Below are 20,646 nucleotides of genomic sequence, written 5' to 3'. Positions count from 1 at the left end.
GACCCTGGCAAATGTCTCCTTTTTCTTTTTGACGAGGCCTACAATATCTCTCGTTATCCAAGGTTCCCGAAATTTGCCGTATTTATCCTTCTTCCTCACAGGAACATGCTGCTCCTGAATTCCTTTCAACTGACATTTGAAAGCCTCCCACATGTCAGATGTTGATTTACCCTCAAACATCTGCCCCCAATCTCGGATCTTCAATTCCCGCCTAATATTGTTATAATTAGCCTTCAGCCAATTTGGCACATTCACTCTAGGACCACTCTTATCCTTGCCCACCAGCATTTTAAAACTTACTGAATTGTGGTCACTGTTCCCGAAATGCTCCCCTACTGAAACTTCTACCACCTGGCCGGGCTCATTCCCCAATACCAGGTCCAATATATCCCCTTCCCTAGTTGGACTATCTACATATTGTTTTAAGAAGCCCTCCTGGATGCTCCTTACAAACTCTGTCCCGTCCAGGCCCGGAGCACTAAGTGAGTCCCAGTCAATATTGGGGAAGTTGAAGTCTCCCATCACAACAACCCTGTTGATTTTACTGCTTTCCAAAATCTGTCTCCCTATCTGCTCGTCTATCTCCCGCTGGCTGATGGGAGGCCTGTAGTAAACCCCCAACATTGTGACTGCACCCTTCTTATTCCTGATCTCTACCCATATAGCCTCGCTGCCCTCTGAGGTGTCCTCCCGCAGTACAGCTGCGATATCCTCCCTTATCAGTAGCGCAACTCCTCCACCCCTTTTACATCCCCCTCTATCCCACCTGAAACATCTCAATCCTGGAACGTTTAGCTGCCAATCCTGTGCTTCCCTCAACCAGGTCTCTGTAATGGCAACAACATCATAGATCCAAGTACTAATCCAAGCTCTAAGTTTATCTGCCTTACCTGTTATACTTCTTGCATTAAAACATCTGCACTTCAGGCCACCAGACCCGCTGTGTTCAGCAACATCTCTCTGTCTGCTCTGCCTCAGAGCCACACTGGCCCTATTCCCTAGTTCTCCCTCAATGCTTTCACCTTCTGACCTATTGCTCCGGTACCCACCCCCCTGCCATACTAGTTTAAACCCTCCCGTGTGACACTAGCAAACCTCGCGGCCAGGATATTTATGCCTCTCCAGTTTAGATGCAACCCGTCCTTATACAGGTCACACCTGCCCCGGAAGAGCTCCCAGTGGTCCAGATAATGGAAACCCTCCCTCCTACACCAGCTGTTTAGCCACGTGTTTAGTTGCTTTATCTTCCTATTTCTAGCCTCACTGGCACGTGGCACAGGGAGTAATCCCGAGATTACAACCCTAGAGGTCCTGTCTTTTCACTTTCTGCCTAGCTCCCTGAACTCCTGCTGCAGGACCTCATGCCCCTTCCTGCCTATGTCGTTAGTACCAATATGTACAATGATCTCTGCCTGTTTGCCCCTCCCCTTTAGGATGCCCGCTACCCGTTCGGAGACATCCTGGACCCTGGCACCAGGGAGGCAACATACCATCCTGGAGTCTCTTTCACATCCACAGAAGCGTCTATCTGTGCCCCTGACTATAGAGTCCCCTATGACTATTGCTCTTCTGCGCTTTGACCCTCCCTGCTGAACATCAGAGCCAGCCATGGTGCCACTGCTCTGGCTGCTGCTGTTTTACCCTGATAGGCTATCCCACCCGACAGTATCCAAAGGGGTTTACCTGTTTGAGAGAGGGACAACCACAGGGGATTCCTGCACTGACTGCCTGCCCCATTTCTCTGCCTGCACCTTGGGTGTGACCACATTTATATAACTGCTATCTATGACGCTTTCCGCCACCTGCATGCTCCTAAGTGCATCCAACTGCTGCTCCAACCGAACCATGTGAGGAGCTGCCATTGGTTACACTTGCTGCAGATGTAGTCGACCGGAACGCTGGAAGCGCACAGATCTCCCACATCTCACAGTTGGAGCACTGCACCCCGCTGAGTGACATTTAAGCACTAGTTAATTAATTTAAAATAAACACTTGAATTATTGTTAAATTGGGGGAGGGAGATAGTAAGGATGTGGAGGATGATGGAGGGTGAGGGTGAGGTTGTGCAGTGTGAGTGAGGGAGAGGGTGACGAGGGTGAGGGAGGGAGAGGGTGAGGATGTGGAGGATGATGGAGGGTGTGGATGTGGAGGGTGAGGGAGAGGGGGAGGGAGGGAGAGGGTGAGGGTGTGGAGGGTGAGGATGTGGAGGGTGAGGGAGAGGGTGAGGGAGAGGAAGGGAGAGGGTGGGGATGTGGAGGGTGAGGATGTGGAGGGTGAGGGAGGGAGAGGGTGGGGATGTGGAGGGTGAGGATGTGGAGGGTGAGGGAGAGGGTGAGGGAGGGAGAGGGTGGGGATGTGGAGGGTGAGGGAGAGGGTGAGGGAGAGGAAGGGAGAGGGTGGGGATGTGGAGGGTGAGGATGTGGAGGGTGAGGGAGAGGGTGAGGGAGGGAGAGGGTGGGGATGTGGAGGGTGAGGGAGAGGGTGAGGGAGAGGAAGGGAGAGGGTGGGGATGTGGAGGGTGAGGGAGAGGGTGAGGATGTGGAGGGTGAGGGAGAGGGTGAGGGTGAGGAAGGGAGAGGGTGGGGATGTGGAGGGTGAGGGAGAGGGTGAGGGAGGGAGAGGGTGGGGATGTGGAGGGTGAGGATGTGGAGGGTGAGGGAGGGAGAGGGTGAGGTTGTGGATGTGGAGGGTGAGGGAGAGGGTGAGGGTGAGGAAGGGAAAGGGTGGGGATGTGGAGGGTGAGGGAGGGAGAGGGTGGGGATGTGGAGGGTGAGGGAGGGTGATGGTGGGGATGTGGAGGGTGAGGGAGGGAGAGGGTGAGGATGTGGAGGGTGAGGGAGAGGGTGAGGATGTGGAGGGTGAGGGAGGGAGAGAGTGAGGATGTGGAGGGTGAGGGAGGGAGATGGTGGGGATGTGGAGGGTGAGGGAGGGAGAGAGTGAGGATGTGGAGGGTGAGGGAGGGAGATGGTGGGGATGTGGAGGGTGAAGGAGGGAGAGGGTGAGGATGTGGAGGGTGAGGGAGAGGGTGAGGATGTGGAGGGTGAGGGAGGGAGAGAGTGAGGATGTGGAGGGTGAGGGAGGGAGATGGTGGGGATGTGGAGGGTGAGGGAGGGAGAGGGTGAGGATGTGGAGGGTGAGGGAGGGAGAGAGTGAGGATGTGGAGGGTGAGGATGTGGAGGGTGATAGAGGGTGAGGGTGAGGATGTGGATGATGGAGGGTGAGGGAGAGGTTGTGGAGTGTGAGTGAGGGAGATGGTGACGAGTGTGAGGGAGGGAGAGGGTGAGGGTGAGGTTGTGGATGTGGAGGGTGAGGGAGAGGGTGAGGGTGAGGGAGGGAGATAGTAAGGATGTGGAGGATGATGGAGGGTGAGGGAGAGGTTGTGGAGTGTGAGTGAGGGAGATGGCGATGAGGGTGAGGGAGGGAGAGGGTGAGGATGTGGAGGGTGAGGGAGAGGGTGAGGGTGAGGGAGGGAGAGGGTGGGGATGTGGAGGGTGAGAATGTGGAGGGAGAGAATGTGGAGGGAGAGGGTGAGGATGTGGAGGGTGAGAATGTGGAGGGAGAGGGTGAGGATGTGGAGGGTGAGAATGTGGAGGGAGAGGGTGAGGATGTGGAGGGTGAGGGTGAGGTTGTGGAGTGTGAGGGAGAGGGTGAGGGAGGGAGAGGGTGAGGATGTGGAGGATGATGGAGGGTGAGGGAGAGGGTGAGGATGTGGAGGGAGAGGGTGAGGATGTGGAGGGTGAGGGAGGGAGAGGGTGAGGATGTGGAGGGTGAGGGTGTGGAGGGAGAGGGTGAGGATGTGGAGGATGATGGAGGGAGAGGTTGTGGAGTGTGAGGGAGGGACCAGGTTCTTGGTTGTTGACTCTGGGTTGGAGATGCTGAGATGGGAATTGCCCAGATCCTGAGTGTGAATTTTGTCTCCACAGCTGCAGTTTGAGAAGGAGAGGCTCCGAGCGATGCAGACCCAGCTTCAGATAGAGGGGTCGGAACCTTATACTGCAGTGAGTATGTGGCTGAGCGGGAGCGGGGCAGAGTGGAGGGGGCGGAATAGGGGGCACGGTGGAGGGAGAGGTGGGGGGCAGAATGGGTGGGGGGCAGAGTGGGTCGGGGGGTGTGGTAGGGGGTAGGGTGGAGGGTTAGGGTAGGGCATGGGGTTGGGGAGCAGAGTGGGGGGAGCGGAGTGGGGAGTGTGGGGTGGTGGGTGGGGGATCGGGGTGGGGGGAGTTGACCTTCGCAAATATAGATTTTCCCACGTTCATCAACTGCTGATATTTTCAGCTATTTTTACGCAATGGGGCCGATGTGCAGCAGATAGACTGCTGGACACTTCAGATATCAATATCTCGTTATTAAATTTGGGTAATGTTTGACGAAATGTGGTATTGAACTGTTTACTCACTTTTGCGCCCTCTCTGTCATTGACCTTCAGAATGTTTTCGATAGTTCGAGGAAGGATGTTCCGAAATCCCTTGCGGCATCATTTCTCTCCGATTTACCCGACTTTGCAGCTTCCTCTGTGGCTGGAAACCATCAGAACCTGTCCCTGACCCACAATCATCTCAGGCAGAAAAATAGCATCCTCGTTTCAGGTAAAACATTCGGGATAACCCTAACCCTAACCTTAACCCTAACCCTAAACCCTAACCCCAACCCTAACCCTAACTCTAACCCAATCCGTAACCCTAACCCTAACCCTAACCATAACCCTAACCCTAACCCTAACCGTAACCCTAACCATAAGCCTAACCCTAACCGTAACCCCAACCCTAGCTTCTGGTAAAAGGTATTTTAAGTCTTATGGATGTTAAAGGATTACTTAGTGTTGTATTCTTTGGGGGTTGTTTTTGAATTAATGGTTGCTAAGATGTTCACTGTATGTTTTAAAAAGATTAACTTGAGTTCATAGAATAAAATTGTTTTGCTTTAAAAAATACTTTTCCATTTCTGCTGTACCACACCTGTAGAGTGGGCCGTGTGCTCCCCATACCACAATCTTGTAAAAGTTGTGGGTCAGGGGAACTCCATGATAACTTTGCGGTTCTCTAAACCCTGGCCCATAACACTGGGAAGTTCCGATGAACAAAGGGACTGTGGCATGTTAGTCCACAGATCTCTGAGGTAGGAAGGGCAGGTTAATGGGGTGGTGAAAAAGGCATATGAGACACTCACTTTTATCAATCTGGGCATAGAATACAGAAGCAGAGAGGTCATGTTGGAGTTGTATAGAACATTGGTGAGGCCACAGTTGGAGTACTGTGTGCAATTCTGGTCACCACATTATCGGAAGGATGTGATTGCACTGCAGGGGGTGCAGAGGAGATTCACCAGAATGTTGCCTGGGATGGAACATCAGTTATGAAGAGAGGTTTGTGAGGCTTGGGTTGTTTTCGCTGGAGCAGAGAAGACTGAGGGGTGACCTGATTGAGGTGCACAAGATTATGAGGGGCATGGACAGAGTGGATAGGACAGCTGTTCCCCTTAGTTGAAGGGTCGGTTACGAGGGGACACAAGTTTAAGATGAGGAGCAGGAGGTTTAGGGGGGATTTGAGGGAAATCCCTTTTACCCAGAGGGTGGTGACGGTCTGGAATGCACTGCCTGGGAAAGTGGTGCCAGGCGGGTTGCCTCACATCCTTTAAAAAGGTACCTGGATGAGTACTTGGCATATCTTAACATTCAAGGCTATGGGCTAGGTGATGGCAAATGGTATTTAGGTACAGGTCAGCTGTTTTTCATGCGTTGGTGCAGACTCGATGGGCCGAAGGGCCTTTTCTGTGCTGTACTATTCTGTGATCAATCCAGGTTTAATACTTTGGGTTTGTTTGATTTCATCACCATCACTTCGAATAAAGTAAATGGGTTGAAATTTCAGGGGGGGGGGTGGGTGCGGAGGAGGGGGGAGACTCCTCAACAACGTCAATCAGACAGCGTTTATTCCAACATAGATGTGCAAGTTCAGTTAGGTCTGTATGAAATATAACATATTCACTGACTGAATATTCCTCTTTCCTCTTCAGATATCAATCCTACACTGGAATATTATAGAATTTACAATGTCCGACCCCCACTAACATACGCAGCGTTAATCAGATGGGTAAGGATTTTACACCCACTTCATTCAATCTGTCACATGTGTGTTTGGAATATTAATATAAATGACGGGATGTATGTCACGCACGCCTCACTGTAACATCATTCTGGGACCTCTGCTCTGACAGGGAAGCAGAACCTTCCTGTGCCTGTCCTGTCAGTTTACTCTGCATGGGAAATGTCCACTTTGCTCTTAGCCACTCCATTTGGGATGCTATTTTCTCAAAAGACCTAACAAATGGTTCATTGAATTTTGGGAGGGGCTGTATAAATGTAAACGTATTGCCACTGGGTCCCGCTCCGAGTTTAAACTCCCCTCTAATCTCCAGTACCGTAATCCGGAACTCTCTCTATTTTGCTTTTCCTCTTTCTCGAATTATAACCTCCTCATTTCCATCTCCATTTCTTTTTCTTTTCTTTTTAATTCCCTTTCATAAGAACATAAGAACTAGGAGCAGGGGTCGGCCATCTGGCCCCTCGAGCCTGCTCCGCCATTCAATTAGATCATGGCTGATCTTTTGTGGACTCAGCTCCACTTTCCGGCCCGAACACCATAACCCTTAATCCCTTTATTCTTCAAAAAACTATCTATCTTTACCTTAAAAACATGTAATGAAGGAGCCTCAACTGCTTCACTGGGCAAGGAATTCCATAGATTCACAACCCTTTGGGTGAAGAAGTTCCTCCTAAACTCAGTCCTAAATCTACTTCCCCTTATTTTGAGGCTATGCCCCCTAGTTCTGCTGTCACCCGCCAGTGGAAACAACCTGCCCACATCTATCCTATCTATTCCCTTCATAATTTTAAATGTTTCTATAAGATCCCCCCTCATCCTTCTAAATTCCAACGAGTACAGTCCCAGTCTACTCAACCTCTCCTCATAATCCAACCCCTTCAGCTCTGGGATTAACCTAGTGAATCTCCTCTGCACACCCTCCAGCGCCAGTACGTCCTTTCTCAAGTAAGGAGACCAAAACTGAACACAATACTCCAGGTGTGGCCTCACTAACACCTTATACAATTGCAACATAACCTCCCTAGTCTTAAACTCCATCCCTCTAGCAATGAAGGACAAAATTCATGATCAAACTCCAACCAAATTCTCTCCAACTCAACTTCCCCACCATAAAATAATCTTGATGCTGTCCTACCTCGCAGTCTCTCCCGTGTTCCAACATCTCTTTCAAATTTAAATGTTGAGACATCATGTCAGTTATCTCCACCTCCCTAGTACGAGCTCTTATCCCTATTTGTAATTCCTTTTGCCTTTTTCGAAGCACTTTTAAATAAACCAGAGACAAATCATCCACCTGAATCCACTCAGTCGCTTTCAGAACCGTGCTGTTACATCACTACAAACCTGGTATCTCTGTTTCATTTATACTGGAACCCAAATATCACCTTTTACTGTTACAAAGGTTCCGGACGTGCCCCAAATTATGTTACGATGCCCTGGGCCGGGGTGCGGTCAATTCCAGCCCCACTTGTACCAGAATCACAACACAAATGAGTTCATAGAATCATAGAATTTACAGTGCAGAAGGAGTCCATTCAGCCCATCGACTCTGCACTGTCCCTTGGAAAGATCACCCTATTTAACCCTATGTCTCCAGCCCATCCCCGTAACCCAGTAATTCCACCTAACCCTTTGGACAATTTAGCACGGCCAATCCACCTAACCTGTACATCTTTGGACTGTGGGAGGAAACCGGAGCACCCGGAGGAAACCCACACAGACACGGGGAGAACGTGCAGACTCCGCACAGACAGTGGCCCAAGCCGGGAATCGAACCTGGGACCCTGGCGCTGTGAGGCAGCAATGCCAGCCACTGTGCCGAAACCAATAATTCTTTGAAAATACCTGAAATCATTGCCATTGGCTGCCCAATAATTACAGACACTGGATTTATAAATTTGAACAGTTACTGTTTACTTATAACAAGAATTATAATGTAATATATAGCAAATGCAACTGATTAACTATTAAATAATTCCTAACTCCCCACTTGAACTTGCCCCCACCCTCTCTACACACACACACACACAAACACATGCAGGACAGACAAACACACAGTGGGGCAAATGGATAAAATGAGAAGGAAAAGGAAAAGAGATTGTGTTTCAGATGATGGTTTTCTGCACACCTACCTTCACATCAAGCCTGAAGGTTAAGTTTCTGTCCACAGCCTGTAACGGCCCTTCTGTAGATTCATTCTTCCAGGTTCTCGGCCACAGATATACAGCAGTCACAGCCTTTGAGAGAGAGCGTAGCAAAGTTCTGGTCTTTGTCTGTAGCCTGTACTGGTCTTCCTGTCGATAGATTCATCCAGGAATTCTGCGGCAGAGGAAAGGAGCACCCACAGGCTTTATGGAGAGAAAGACTGAGGAGTCAGAGTAGAACATCCACTCACAGCTGCCAGGAATCTCCCTGGGACTCTGAAAAGCATTGCACTGGGATAGGATGCAATCTCCACACATTGTCATTTAGAGCATGGTCGTTGAAGCCCATTCTTTAGCAGTGAATTAATCAAAGCGAGACTCAGCCCATCTCCTTCTCTTTAGTGGCAACAATTCTGAAGCCTCCTGCTCAAACCCGCAGGAACCAAAATATTCCCTGATAACTTCTGAATCCTGCTGCTTGACTTAGACACATTATCATTAATCATCCACGGATCAAAAATGATAACAGCAAAATAAAAGACAGGCAAAATAAGGGACTCAACAGGAAGGACCCAAATAACTGAAACGTTCTGATATACGCCTCACCCTTCAACAGTGTCCCCCTACCTCCCACATCCTACAGGAGCAGCATGCATCAGCCCTAACCTCGACACCCTCTGATCTGAATTCCTAAAGAGCGTTAAAAGGAAAAAAAATACGAGGCCCAAATCCGCCACGCACTGGATATATTCACACATTCCGATATACCCCACATCGCTCACCTTAACATTCCGATATACCCCACATCGCTCACCTTAACATTCCGATAAACCCCACATCGCTCACCTTAACATTCCGATATACCCCACATCCCTCACTGGAACACTGATATACCCCACACCCCTCACTGTAACACTGATATACCCCACATCCCTCACATTAACATTCCGATATACCCCACATCCCTCACCTTAACATTCCGATATACCCCACATCGCTCACCTTAACATTCCGATATACCCCACATCGCTCACCTTAACATTCCGATATACCCCACATCCCTCACTGGAACACTGATATACCCCACACCCCTCACTGTAACACTGATATACCCCACATCCCTCACATTAACATTCCGATATACCCCACATCCCTCACCTTAACATTCCGATATACCCCACATCGCTCACCTTAACATTCCGATATACCCCACATCCCTCACTGGAACACTGATATACCCCACACCCCTCACTGTAACACTGATATACCCCACACCCCTCACTGTAACACTGATATACCCCACACCCCTCACTGTAACACTGATATACCCCACACCCCTCACTGTAACACTCTGATATACCCCACACCCCTCAGTGTAACACTGATATACCCCACACCCCTCACTGTAACACTGATATACCCCACATCCCTCACATTAACATTCCGATATACCCCACATCCCTCACATTAACATTCCGATATACCCCACATCGCTCACTTTAACATTCCGATATACCCCACATCGCTCACCTTAACATTCCGATATACCCCACATCGCTCACTTTAACATTCCGATATACCCCACATCCCTCACATTAACATTCCGATATACCCCACATCGCTCACCTTAACATTCCGATATACCCCACATCGCTCGCCTTAACATTCCGATATACCCCACATCGCTCACCTTAACATTCCGATATACCCCACATCGCTCACCTTAACATTCCGATATACCCCACATCGCTCACCTTAACATTCCGATATACCGCACATCGCTCACCTTAACACTGACCACATCCCTCACTGTAACACTCTGATATACCCCACACCCCTCACTGTAACACTCTGATATACCCCACACCCCTCACTGTAACACTGATATACCCCACACCCCTCACTGTAACACTGATATACCCCACACCCATCACTGTAACACTGATATACCCCACACCCCTCACTGTAACACTGATATACCCCACACCCCTCACTGTGACACTGATATACCCCACACCCCTCACTGTGACACTGATATACCCCTCACCCCTCACTGTAACACTGATAAACCCCACATCCCTCACTGTAACACTGATATACCCCACACCCCTCACTGTAACACTGATATACCCCACACCCCTCACTGTAACACTGATATACCCCACACCCCTCACTAACTCTGATATACCCCACACCCCTCACTGTAACACTGATATACCCCACACCCCTCACTGTAACACTCTGATATACCCCACACCCATCACTGTAACACTCTGATATATCCCACACCCCTCACTGTAACACTGATATATCCCACACCTCTCACTGTAACACTGATATATCCCACACCCCTCACTGTAACACTGATATATCCCACACCCCTCACTGTAACACTCTGATATACCCCACACCCCTCACTGTAACACTCTGATATACCCCACACCCCTCACTGTAACACTCTGATACATCACACACCCCTCACTGTAACGCTCTGATATACCCCACACCCCTCACTGTAACACTGATATACCCCACACCCCTCACTGTAACGCTGATATACCCCATACCCCTCACTGTAACACTCTGATATACCCCACACCCCTCACTGTAACACTAATATATCCCACACCCCTCACTGTAACACTCTGATATACCCCACACCCCTCACTGTAACACCGATATACTCCACACCCCTCACTGTAGCACTGATATACCCCACACCCCTCACTGTAACACTGATATACCCCACACCCCTCACTGTAACACTGATATACCCCACACCCCTCACTGTAACACTCTGATATACCCCCCACCCCTCACTGTAACACTGATATACTCCACACCCCTCACTGTAACACTGATATACCCCACACCCCTCATTGTAACACTGATATACCCCACACCCCTCACTGTAACACTGATATACCCCACACCCCTCACGGTAACACTGATATACCCCACACTACTCACTGTAACACTAATATACCCACACCCCCACTGTAACACTGATATACCCCACACCCCTCACTGTAACACTGATATACCCCACACCCCTCACTGTAACACTGATATACCCCACACCCCCTCACTGTAACACTGATATACCCCACACCCCTCACTGTAACACTGATATACCCCACACCCCTCACTGTAACACTGATATACCCCACACCCCTCACTGTAACACTCTGATATACCCCACCCCCCACACTGTAACACTGATATACCCCACACCCCTCACTGTGACACTGATATATCCCACACCCCTCACTGTAACACTGATATACCCCACACCCCTCACTGTAACACTCTGATATACCCCACACCCCTCACTGTAACACTGATATACCCCACACCCCTCACTGTAACACTCTGATATATCCCACACCCCTCACTGTAACACTGATATGCCCCACACCCCTCACTGCGACACTCTGATATACCCCACACCCCTCACTGTAACGCTCTGATATACCCCACACCCCTCACTGTAACACTCTGATATATCCCACACCCCTCACTGTAACACTGATATGCCCCACATCCCTCACTGCGACACTCTGATATACCCCACACCCCTCACTGTAACACTGATATATCCCACACCCCTCACTGTAACACTCTGATATATCCCACACCACTCACTGTAACACTGATATATCCCACACCCCTCACTGTAACACTGATATACCCCACCCCTCACTGTAACACTGATATAACCCACACCCCTCACTGTAACACTGATATACCCCACACCCCTCACTGTAACACTGATATATCCCACACCCCTCACTGTAACACTGATATCCCACACCCCTCACTGTAACACTGATATACCCCACACCCCTCACTGTAACACTCTGATATACCCCACACCCCTCACTGTAACACTGATATACCCCACACCCCTCACTGTAACACTGATATACCCCACGCCCCTCACTGTAACACTCTGATATACCCCACACCCCCTCACTGTAACACTCTGATATACCCCACACCCCTCACTGTAACACTGATATACCCCACACCCCTCACTGTAACACTGATATACCCCACGCCCCTCACTGTAACACACTGATATACCCCACACCCCTCACTGTAACACTGATATACTCCACACCCCTCACTGTAACACTGATATACCCCACATCCCTCACATTAACATTCCGATATACCCCACATCCCTCACCTTAACATTCCGATATACCCCACATCGCTCACTTTAACATTCCGATATACCCCACATCGCTCACTTTAACATTCCGATATACCCCACATCGCTCGCCTTAACATTCCGATATACCCCACATCGCTCGCCTTAACATTCCGATATACCCCACATCGCTCGCCTTAACATTCCGATATACCCCACATCGCTCGCCTTAACATTCCGATATACCCCACATCGCTCACCTTAACATTCCGATATACCGCACATCGCTCGCCTTAACATTCCGATATACCCCACATCGCTCACCTTAACATTCCGATATACCCCACATCGCTCACCTTAACATTCCGATATACCCCACATCGCTCACCTTAACATTCCGATATACCCCACATCCCTCACTGTAATACTCTGATATACCCCCACACCCCTCACTGTAACACTGATATACCCCACACCCCTCACTGTAACACTGATATACCCCACACCCCTCACTGTGACACTGATATACCCCACACCCCTCACTGTAACACTCTGATATATCCCACACCCCTCACTGTAACACTGATATACCCCACACCCCTCACTAACTCTGATATACCCCACACCCCTCACTGTAACACTGATATACCCCACACCCCTCACTGTAACACTGATATACCCCACACCCCTCACTGTAACACTGATATACCCCGCACCCCTCACTGTGACACTGATATACCCCACACCCCTCACTGTAACACATATATTTCACACCCCTCACTGTAACACTGATATACCCCACACCCCTCACTGCAACACTCTGATATACCCCACACCCATCACTGTAACACTCTGATATATCCCACACCCCTCACTGTAACACTGATATATCCCACACCTCTCACTGTAACACTGATATATCCCACACCCCTCACTGTAACACTGATATATCCCACACCCCTCACTGTAACACTCTGATATACCCCACACCCCTCACTGTAACACTCTGATATACCCCACACCCCTCACTGTAACACTCTGATACATCACACACCCCTCACTGTAACGCTCTGATATACCCCACACCCCTCACTGTAACACTGATATACCCCACACCCCTCACTGTAACACTGATATACCCCATACCCCTCACTGTAACACTCTGATATACCCCACACCCCTCACTGTAACACTAATATATCCCACACCCCTCACTGTAACACTCTGATATACCCCCCACCCCTCACTGTAACACCGATATACTCCACACCCCTCACTGTAGCACTGATATACCCCACACCCCTCACTGTAACACTGATATACCCCACACCCCTCACTGTAACACTGATATACCCCACACCCCTCACTGTAACACTCTGATATACCCCCCACCCCTCACTGTAACACTGATATACTCCACACCCCTCACTGTAACACTGATATACCCCACACCCCTCATTGTAACACTGATATACCCCACACCCCTCACTGTAACACTGATATACCCCACACCCCTCACGGTAACACTGATATACCCCACACTACTCACTGTAACACTAATATACCCACACCCCCACTGTAACACTGATATACCCCACACCCCTCACTGTAACACTGATATACCCCACACCCCTCACTGTAACACTGATATACCCCACACCCCTCACTGTAACACTGATATACCCCACACCCCTCACTGTAACACTGATATACCCCACACCCCTCACTGTAACACTGATATACCCCACACCCCTCACTGTAACACTCTGATATACCCCACCCCCCACACTGTAACACTGATATACCCCACACCCCTCACTGTGACACTGATATATCCCACACCCCTCACTGTAACACTGATATACCCCACACCCCTCACTGTAACACTCTGATATACCCCACACCCCTCACTGTAACACTGATATACCCCACACCCCTCACTGTAACACTCTGATACACCCCACGCCCCTCACTGTAACGCTCTGATATACCCCACACCCCTCACTGTAACACTCTGATATATCCCACACCCCTCACTGTAACACTGATATGCCCCACACCCCTCACTGCGACACTCTGATATACCCCACACCCCTCACTGTAACACTGATATATCCCACACCCCTCACTGTAACACTCTGATATATCCCACACCACTCACTGTAACACTGATATATCCCACACCCCTCACTGTAACACTGATATACCCCACCCCTCACTGTAACACTGATATAACCCACACCCCTCACTGTAACACTGATATACCCCACACCCCTCACTGTAACACTGATATATCCCACACCCCTCACTGTAACACTGATATCCCACACCCCTCACTGTAACACTGATATACCCCACACCCCTCACTGTAACACTCTGATATACCCCACACCCCTCACTGTAACACTGATATACTCCACACCCCTCACTGTAACACTGATAGATCCCACACCCTTCACTGTGACACTCTGATATACCCCACACCCCTCACTGTAACACTGATATATCCCACACCCCTCACTGTAACACTGATATACCCCACACCCCTCACTGTAACACTCTGATATACCCCACACCCCTCACTGTAACACTCTGATATACCCCACACCCCTCACTGTAACACTCTGATATACCCCACACCCCTCACTGTAACACTGATATACCCCACACCCCTCACTGTAACACTGATATACCCCACAGCCCCTCACTGTGACACTCTGATATACCCCACACCCCTCACTGTAACACTGACATACCCCTCACTGTAACAATGATATACCCCATACCCCTCACTGTAACACTCTGATATACCCCACACCGCTCACTGTAACACTCTGATATACCCCACACCCCTCACTGTAACACTCTGATATACCCACACCCCTCACTGTAACACTGATATACCCCACACCCCTCACTGTAACTCTCTGATATACCCCACACCCCTCACTGTAACACTGATATACCCCACACCCCTCACTGTAACACTCTGATATACCCCACACCCCTCACTGTAACACTGATATACCCCATACCCCTCACTGTAACACTGATATACCCCACACCCCTCACTGTAACACTGATATGCCCCACACCCCTCACTGTAACACTCTGATATACCCCACACCCCTCACTGTAACACTGATATACCCCACACACCTCACTGTAACACTGATATACCCCACACCCCTCACTGTAACACTCTGATATACTCCACACCCCTCACTGTAACACTGATATACCCCACACCCCTCACTGTAACACTCTGATATACCCCACACCCCTCACTGTGACACTGATATACCCCACACCCCTCACTGTAACACTGATATACCCCACACCTCCTCACTGTAACACTGATATACCCCACACCCCTCACTGTAACACTCTGATATACCCCACACCCCTCACTGTAACACTGATATACCCCACACCCCTCACTGTAACACTGATATACCCCCCACCCCTCACTGTAACACTCTGATATACCCCACACCCCTCACTGTAACACTGATATACCCCACACCCCTCACTGTAACACTGATATACCCCACACCCCTCACTGTAACACTGATATACCCCACACCCCTCACTGTAACACTGATACACCCCACACCCCTCACTGTAACACTCTGATATACCCCACACCCCTCACTGTAACACTGATATACCCCACACCCCTCACTGTAACACTGATATACCCCACACCCCTCACTGTAACACTGATATACCCCACACCCCTCACTGTAACACTGATATACCCCACACCCCTCACTGTAACACTGATATACCCCACACCCCTCACTGTAACACTGATATACCCCACACCCCTCACTGTAACACTGATATACCCCACACCCCTCACTGTAACACTGATATACCCCACAGCCCTCACTGTAACACTCTGATATACCCCACACCCCTCACTGTAACACTGATATATCCCACACCCCTCACTGTAACACTGATATACCCCACACCCCTCACTGTAACACTGATACCCCACACCCCTCACTGTAACACTGATATACCCCACACCCCTCACTGTAACACTGATATACCCCACACCCCTCACTGTAACACTGATATACCCCACACCCCTCACTGTAACACTCTGATATATCCCACACCCCTCACGGTAACACTGATATACCCCGCACCCCTCACTGTAACACTGATATACCCCACACCCCTCACTGTAACACTGATATACCCCACACCCCTCACTGTAACACTCTGATATACCCCACACCCCTCACTGTAACACTCTGATATACCCCACACCCCTCACTGTAACACTCTGATATATCCCACACCCCTCACTGTAACACTGATATATCCCACACCCCTCACTGTAACACTCTGATATATCCCACACCCCTCACTGTGACACTGATATACCCCACACCCCTCACTGTAACACTGATATACCCACACCCCCTCACTGTAACACTGATATACCCCACACCCCTCACTGTAACACTCTGATATATCCCACACCCCTCACGGTAACACTGATATACCCCGCACCCCTCACTGTAACACTGATATACCCCACACCCCTCACTGTAACACTGATATACCCCACACCCCTCACTGTAACACTCTGATATACCCCACACCCCTCACTGTAACACTCTGATATACCCCACACCCCTCACTGTAACACTCTGATATATCCCACACCCCTCACTGTAACACTGATATATCCCACACCCCTCACTGTAACACTCTGATATATCCCACACCCCTCACTGTGACACTGATATACCCCACACCCCTCACTGTAACACTGATATACCCCACACCCCTCACTGTAACACTGATATACCCCACACCCCTCACTGTAACACTGATATACCCCACACCCCTCACTGTGACATTGATATACCCCACACCCCTCACTGTAACACTGATATACCCCACACCCCTCACTGTAACACTGATATACCCCACACCCCTCACAGTAACACTGATATACCCCACACCCCTCACTGTAACACTGATATACCCCACACCCCTCACTGTAACACTGATATACCCCCCACCCCTCACTGTAACACTGATATACCCCACACCCCTCACTGTAACACTGATATACCCCACACCCCTCACTGTAACACTGATATACCCCACACCCCTCACTGTAACACTCTCTTGTACTATGATTCTCCTCTTGTACTTGTGTTTTATTGACTGGGTATAGTTTGTGTTTTGCTAATTCCAGTTTATGATTCGCAGGCGATCCTGGAGGCTGCTGACAGACAGCTGACACTGAACGAAATCTACCATTGGTTCACTCGCACATTTGCCTTTTTCCGTTATAACACTGCTACGTGGAAGGTAGGCAGTCAGGCTGAGTGATGCTGGGGCTGCTGCCTGTAGGCAGACAGGCTGAGTGATGCTGGGGCTGCTGCCTGTAGGCAGACAGGCTGAGTGATGCTGGGGCTGCTGCAGGTAGGCAGACAGGCTGAGTGATGCTGGGGCTGCTGCCTGTAGGCAGACAGGCTGAGTGATGCTGGGGCTGCTGCCTGTAGGCAGACAGGCTGAGTGATGCTGGGGCTGCTGCCTGTAGGCAGTCAGGCTGAGTGATGCTGGGGCTGCTGCTGCCTGTAGGCAGACAGGCTGAGTGATGCTGGGGCTGCTGCCTGTAGGCAGACAGGCTGAGTGATGCTGGGGCTGCTGCCTGTAGGCAGACAGGCTGAGTGATGCTGGGGCTGCTGCCTGTAGGCAGACAGGCTGAGTGATGCTGGGGCTGCTGCCTGTAGGCAGACAGGCTGAGTGATGCTGGGGCTGCTGCAGGTAGGCAGACAGGCTGAGTGATGCTGGGGCTGCTGCTGCCTGTAGGCAGACAGGCTGAGTGATGCTGGGGCTGCTGCAGGTAGGCAGACAGGCTGAGTGATGCTGGGGCTGCTGCCTGTAGGCAGACAGGCTGAGTGATGCTGGGGCTGCTGCTGCAGGTAGGCAGACAGGCTGAGTGATGCTGGGGCTGCTGCTGCCTGTAGGCAGACAGGCTGAGTGATGCTGGGGCTGCTGCATGTAGGCAGACAGGCTGAGTGATGCTGGGGCTGCTGCATGGATTGTTGTGTGTGTGTCTGCCTGTGATCTTTCTCGGCCTGTCTCCTCATGTTGCTCTTCTATCTGATGCAGAATGCAGTCCGACACAACCTGAGTTTGCACAAGTGCTTTATCCGTGTGGAGAATGTGAAAGGTTCAGTTTGGACGGTGAATGAAGTGGAATTCCAAAGGCTGCGAAGTCGGAAAGTCGGCAGGTATCAGTCTGAACACGCTGCTTCTCTTCCAGTCGTACAGGAGCGGCCCTTTGGCCCATCGAGTCTGCACCAACAAAACTACACTGAACCTACACTGAACCTACACTCAATCTGCACTGAACCTACACTCAATCTGCACTGAACCTACACTCAATCTGCACTCAATCTGCACTGAACCTACACTCAATCTGCACTCAATCTGCACTGAACCTACACTCAATCTGCACTCAATCTGCACTGAACCTACACTCAATCTGCACTGAATCTACACTCAATCTGCACTGAACCTACACTGAACCTACACTCAATCTGCACTGAACCTACACTCAATCTGCACTGAACCTGCACTCAATCTGCACTGAACCTACACTCAATCTACACTGAACCTGCACTGAACCTACACTCAATCTGCACTGAACCTACACTGAACCTACACTCAATCTGCACTGAACCTACACTCAATCTGCACTGAACCTACACTCAATCTGCACTGAACCTACACTGAACCTACACTCAATCTGCACTGAACCTACACTGAACCTACACTCAATCTGCACTGAACCTACACTGAACCTACACTCAATCTGCACGAACTCCACTGACCTACACTCAATCTGCACTGAACCTACACTCAATCTGCACTGAACCTACACTCAATCTGCACTCAATCTGCACTGAACCTACACTGAACCTACACTCAATCTGCACTAAATCTGCACTGAACCTACACTCAATCTGCACTGAACCTACACTGAATCTACACTCAATCTGCACTGAACCTACACTCAATCTGCACTGAACCTGCACTGAACCTACACTCAATCTGCACTGAAACCTACACTCAATCTGCACTGAACCTACACTCAATCTGCACTGAACCTACACTCAATCTGCACTGAACCTACACTGAACCTACACTCAATCTGCACTGAACCTACACTCAATCTGCACTGAACCTACACTCAATCTGCACTGAACCTACACTCAATCTGCACTGAACCTACACTCAATCTGCACTGAACCTACAACCATCTGCACTAAATCTGCACTGAACCTACACTCAATCTGCACTGAACCTACACTCAATCTGCACTGAACCTACACTCAATCTGCACTGAACCTACACTCAATCTGCACTGAACCTACACTCAATCTGCACTGAACCTACACTCAATCTGCACTAAATCTGCACTGAACCTACACTCAATCTGCACTGAACCTACACTCAATCTGCACTGAACCTACACTCAATCTACACTCAATCTGCACTGAACCTACACTCAATCTGCACTGAACCTACACTCAATCTGCACTGAACCTACACTCAATCTGCACTGAACCTACACTCAATCTGCACCGAACCTACACTCAATCTGCACTGAACCTACACTCAATCTGCACTGAACCTACACTGAACCTACACTCAATCTGCACTGAACCTACACTGAACCTACACTGAACCTACACTCAATCTGCACTGAACCTACACTCAATCTGCACTGAACCTACACTCAAATCTACACTCAATCTGCACTGAACCTACACTCAATCTGCACTAAATCTGCACTGAACCTACACTCAATCTGCACTGAACCTACACTGAATCTACACTCAACCTGCACTGAACCTACACTCAATCTGCACTGAACCTACACTCAATCTGCACTGAACCTGCACTGAACCTACACTCAATCTGCACTGAACCTACACTCAATCTGCACTGAACCTGCACTGAACCTACACTCAATCTGCACTGAACCTACACTCAATCTGCACTGAACCTACACTCAATCTGCACTGAACCTACACTCAATCTGCACTGAACCTACACTCAATCTGCACTAACCTACACTCAATCTGCACTGAACCTACACTGAACCTACACTCAATCTACACTGAACCTGCACTGAACCTACACTCAATCTGCACTGAACCTACACTCAATCTGCACTGAACCTACACTCAATCTGCAC

At 49.7% G+C, this 20,646-nt stretch overlaps 1 protein-coding gene across 1 annotated transcript in view; it reads left to right on the top strand.

The window, feature by feature from the left end:
• The first annotated feature begins 3,921 nt into the window (after positions 1 to 3,921).
• The window catches only part of foxp3b (forkhead box P3b), a 28,192-nt gene continuing 11,467 nt past the window's right edge, over positions 3,922 to 20,646 (top strand). The window contains exons 1-5 of the mRNA XM_038782530.1: positions 3,922 to 3,998; positions 4,427 to 4,586; positions 6,013 to 6,089; positions 17,643 to 17,744; positions 18,552 to 18,673. Coding sequence (XP_038638458.1) covers positions 3,954 to 3,998; positions 4,427 to 4,586; positions 6,013 to 6,089; positions 17,643 to 17,744; positions 18,552 to 18,673 — 506 coding nt within the window. The 5' untranslated portion in view covers positions 3,922 to 3,953. The remainder of the gene's footprint in view (positions 3,999 to 4,426; positions 4,587 to 6,012; positions 6,090 to 17,642; positions 17,745 to 18,551; positions 18,674 to 20,646) is intronic.

This window comes from Scyliorhinus canicula, chromosome 21, assembly GCF_902713615.1.
Source record: "Scyliorhinus canicula chromosome 21, sScyCan1.1, whole genome shotgun sequence".
NCBI classification, from domain to species: Eukaryota; Metazoa; Chordata; class Chondrichthyes; order Carcharhiniformes; family Scyliorhinidae; genus Scyliorhinus; species Scyliorhinus canicula.
This window is presented reverse-complemented; position numbering and strand designations above follow the sequence as displayed.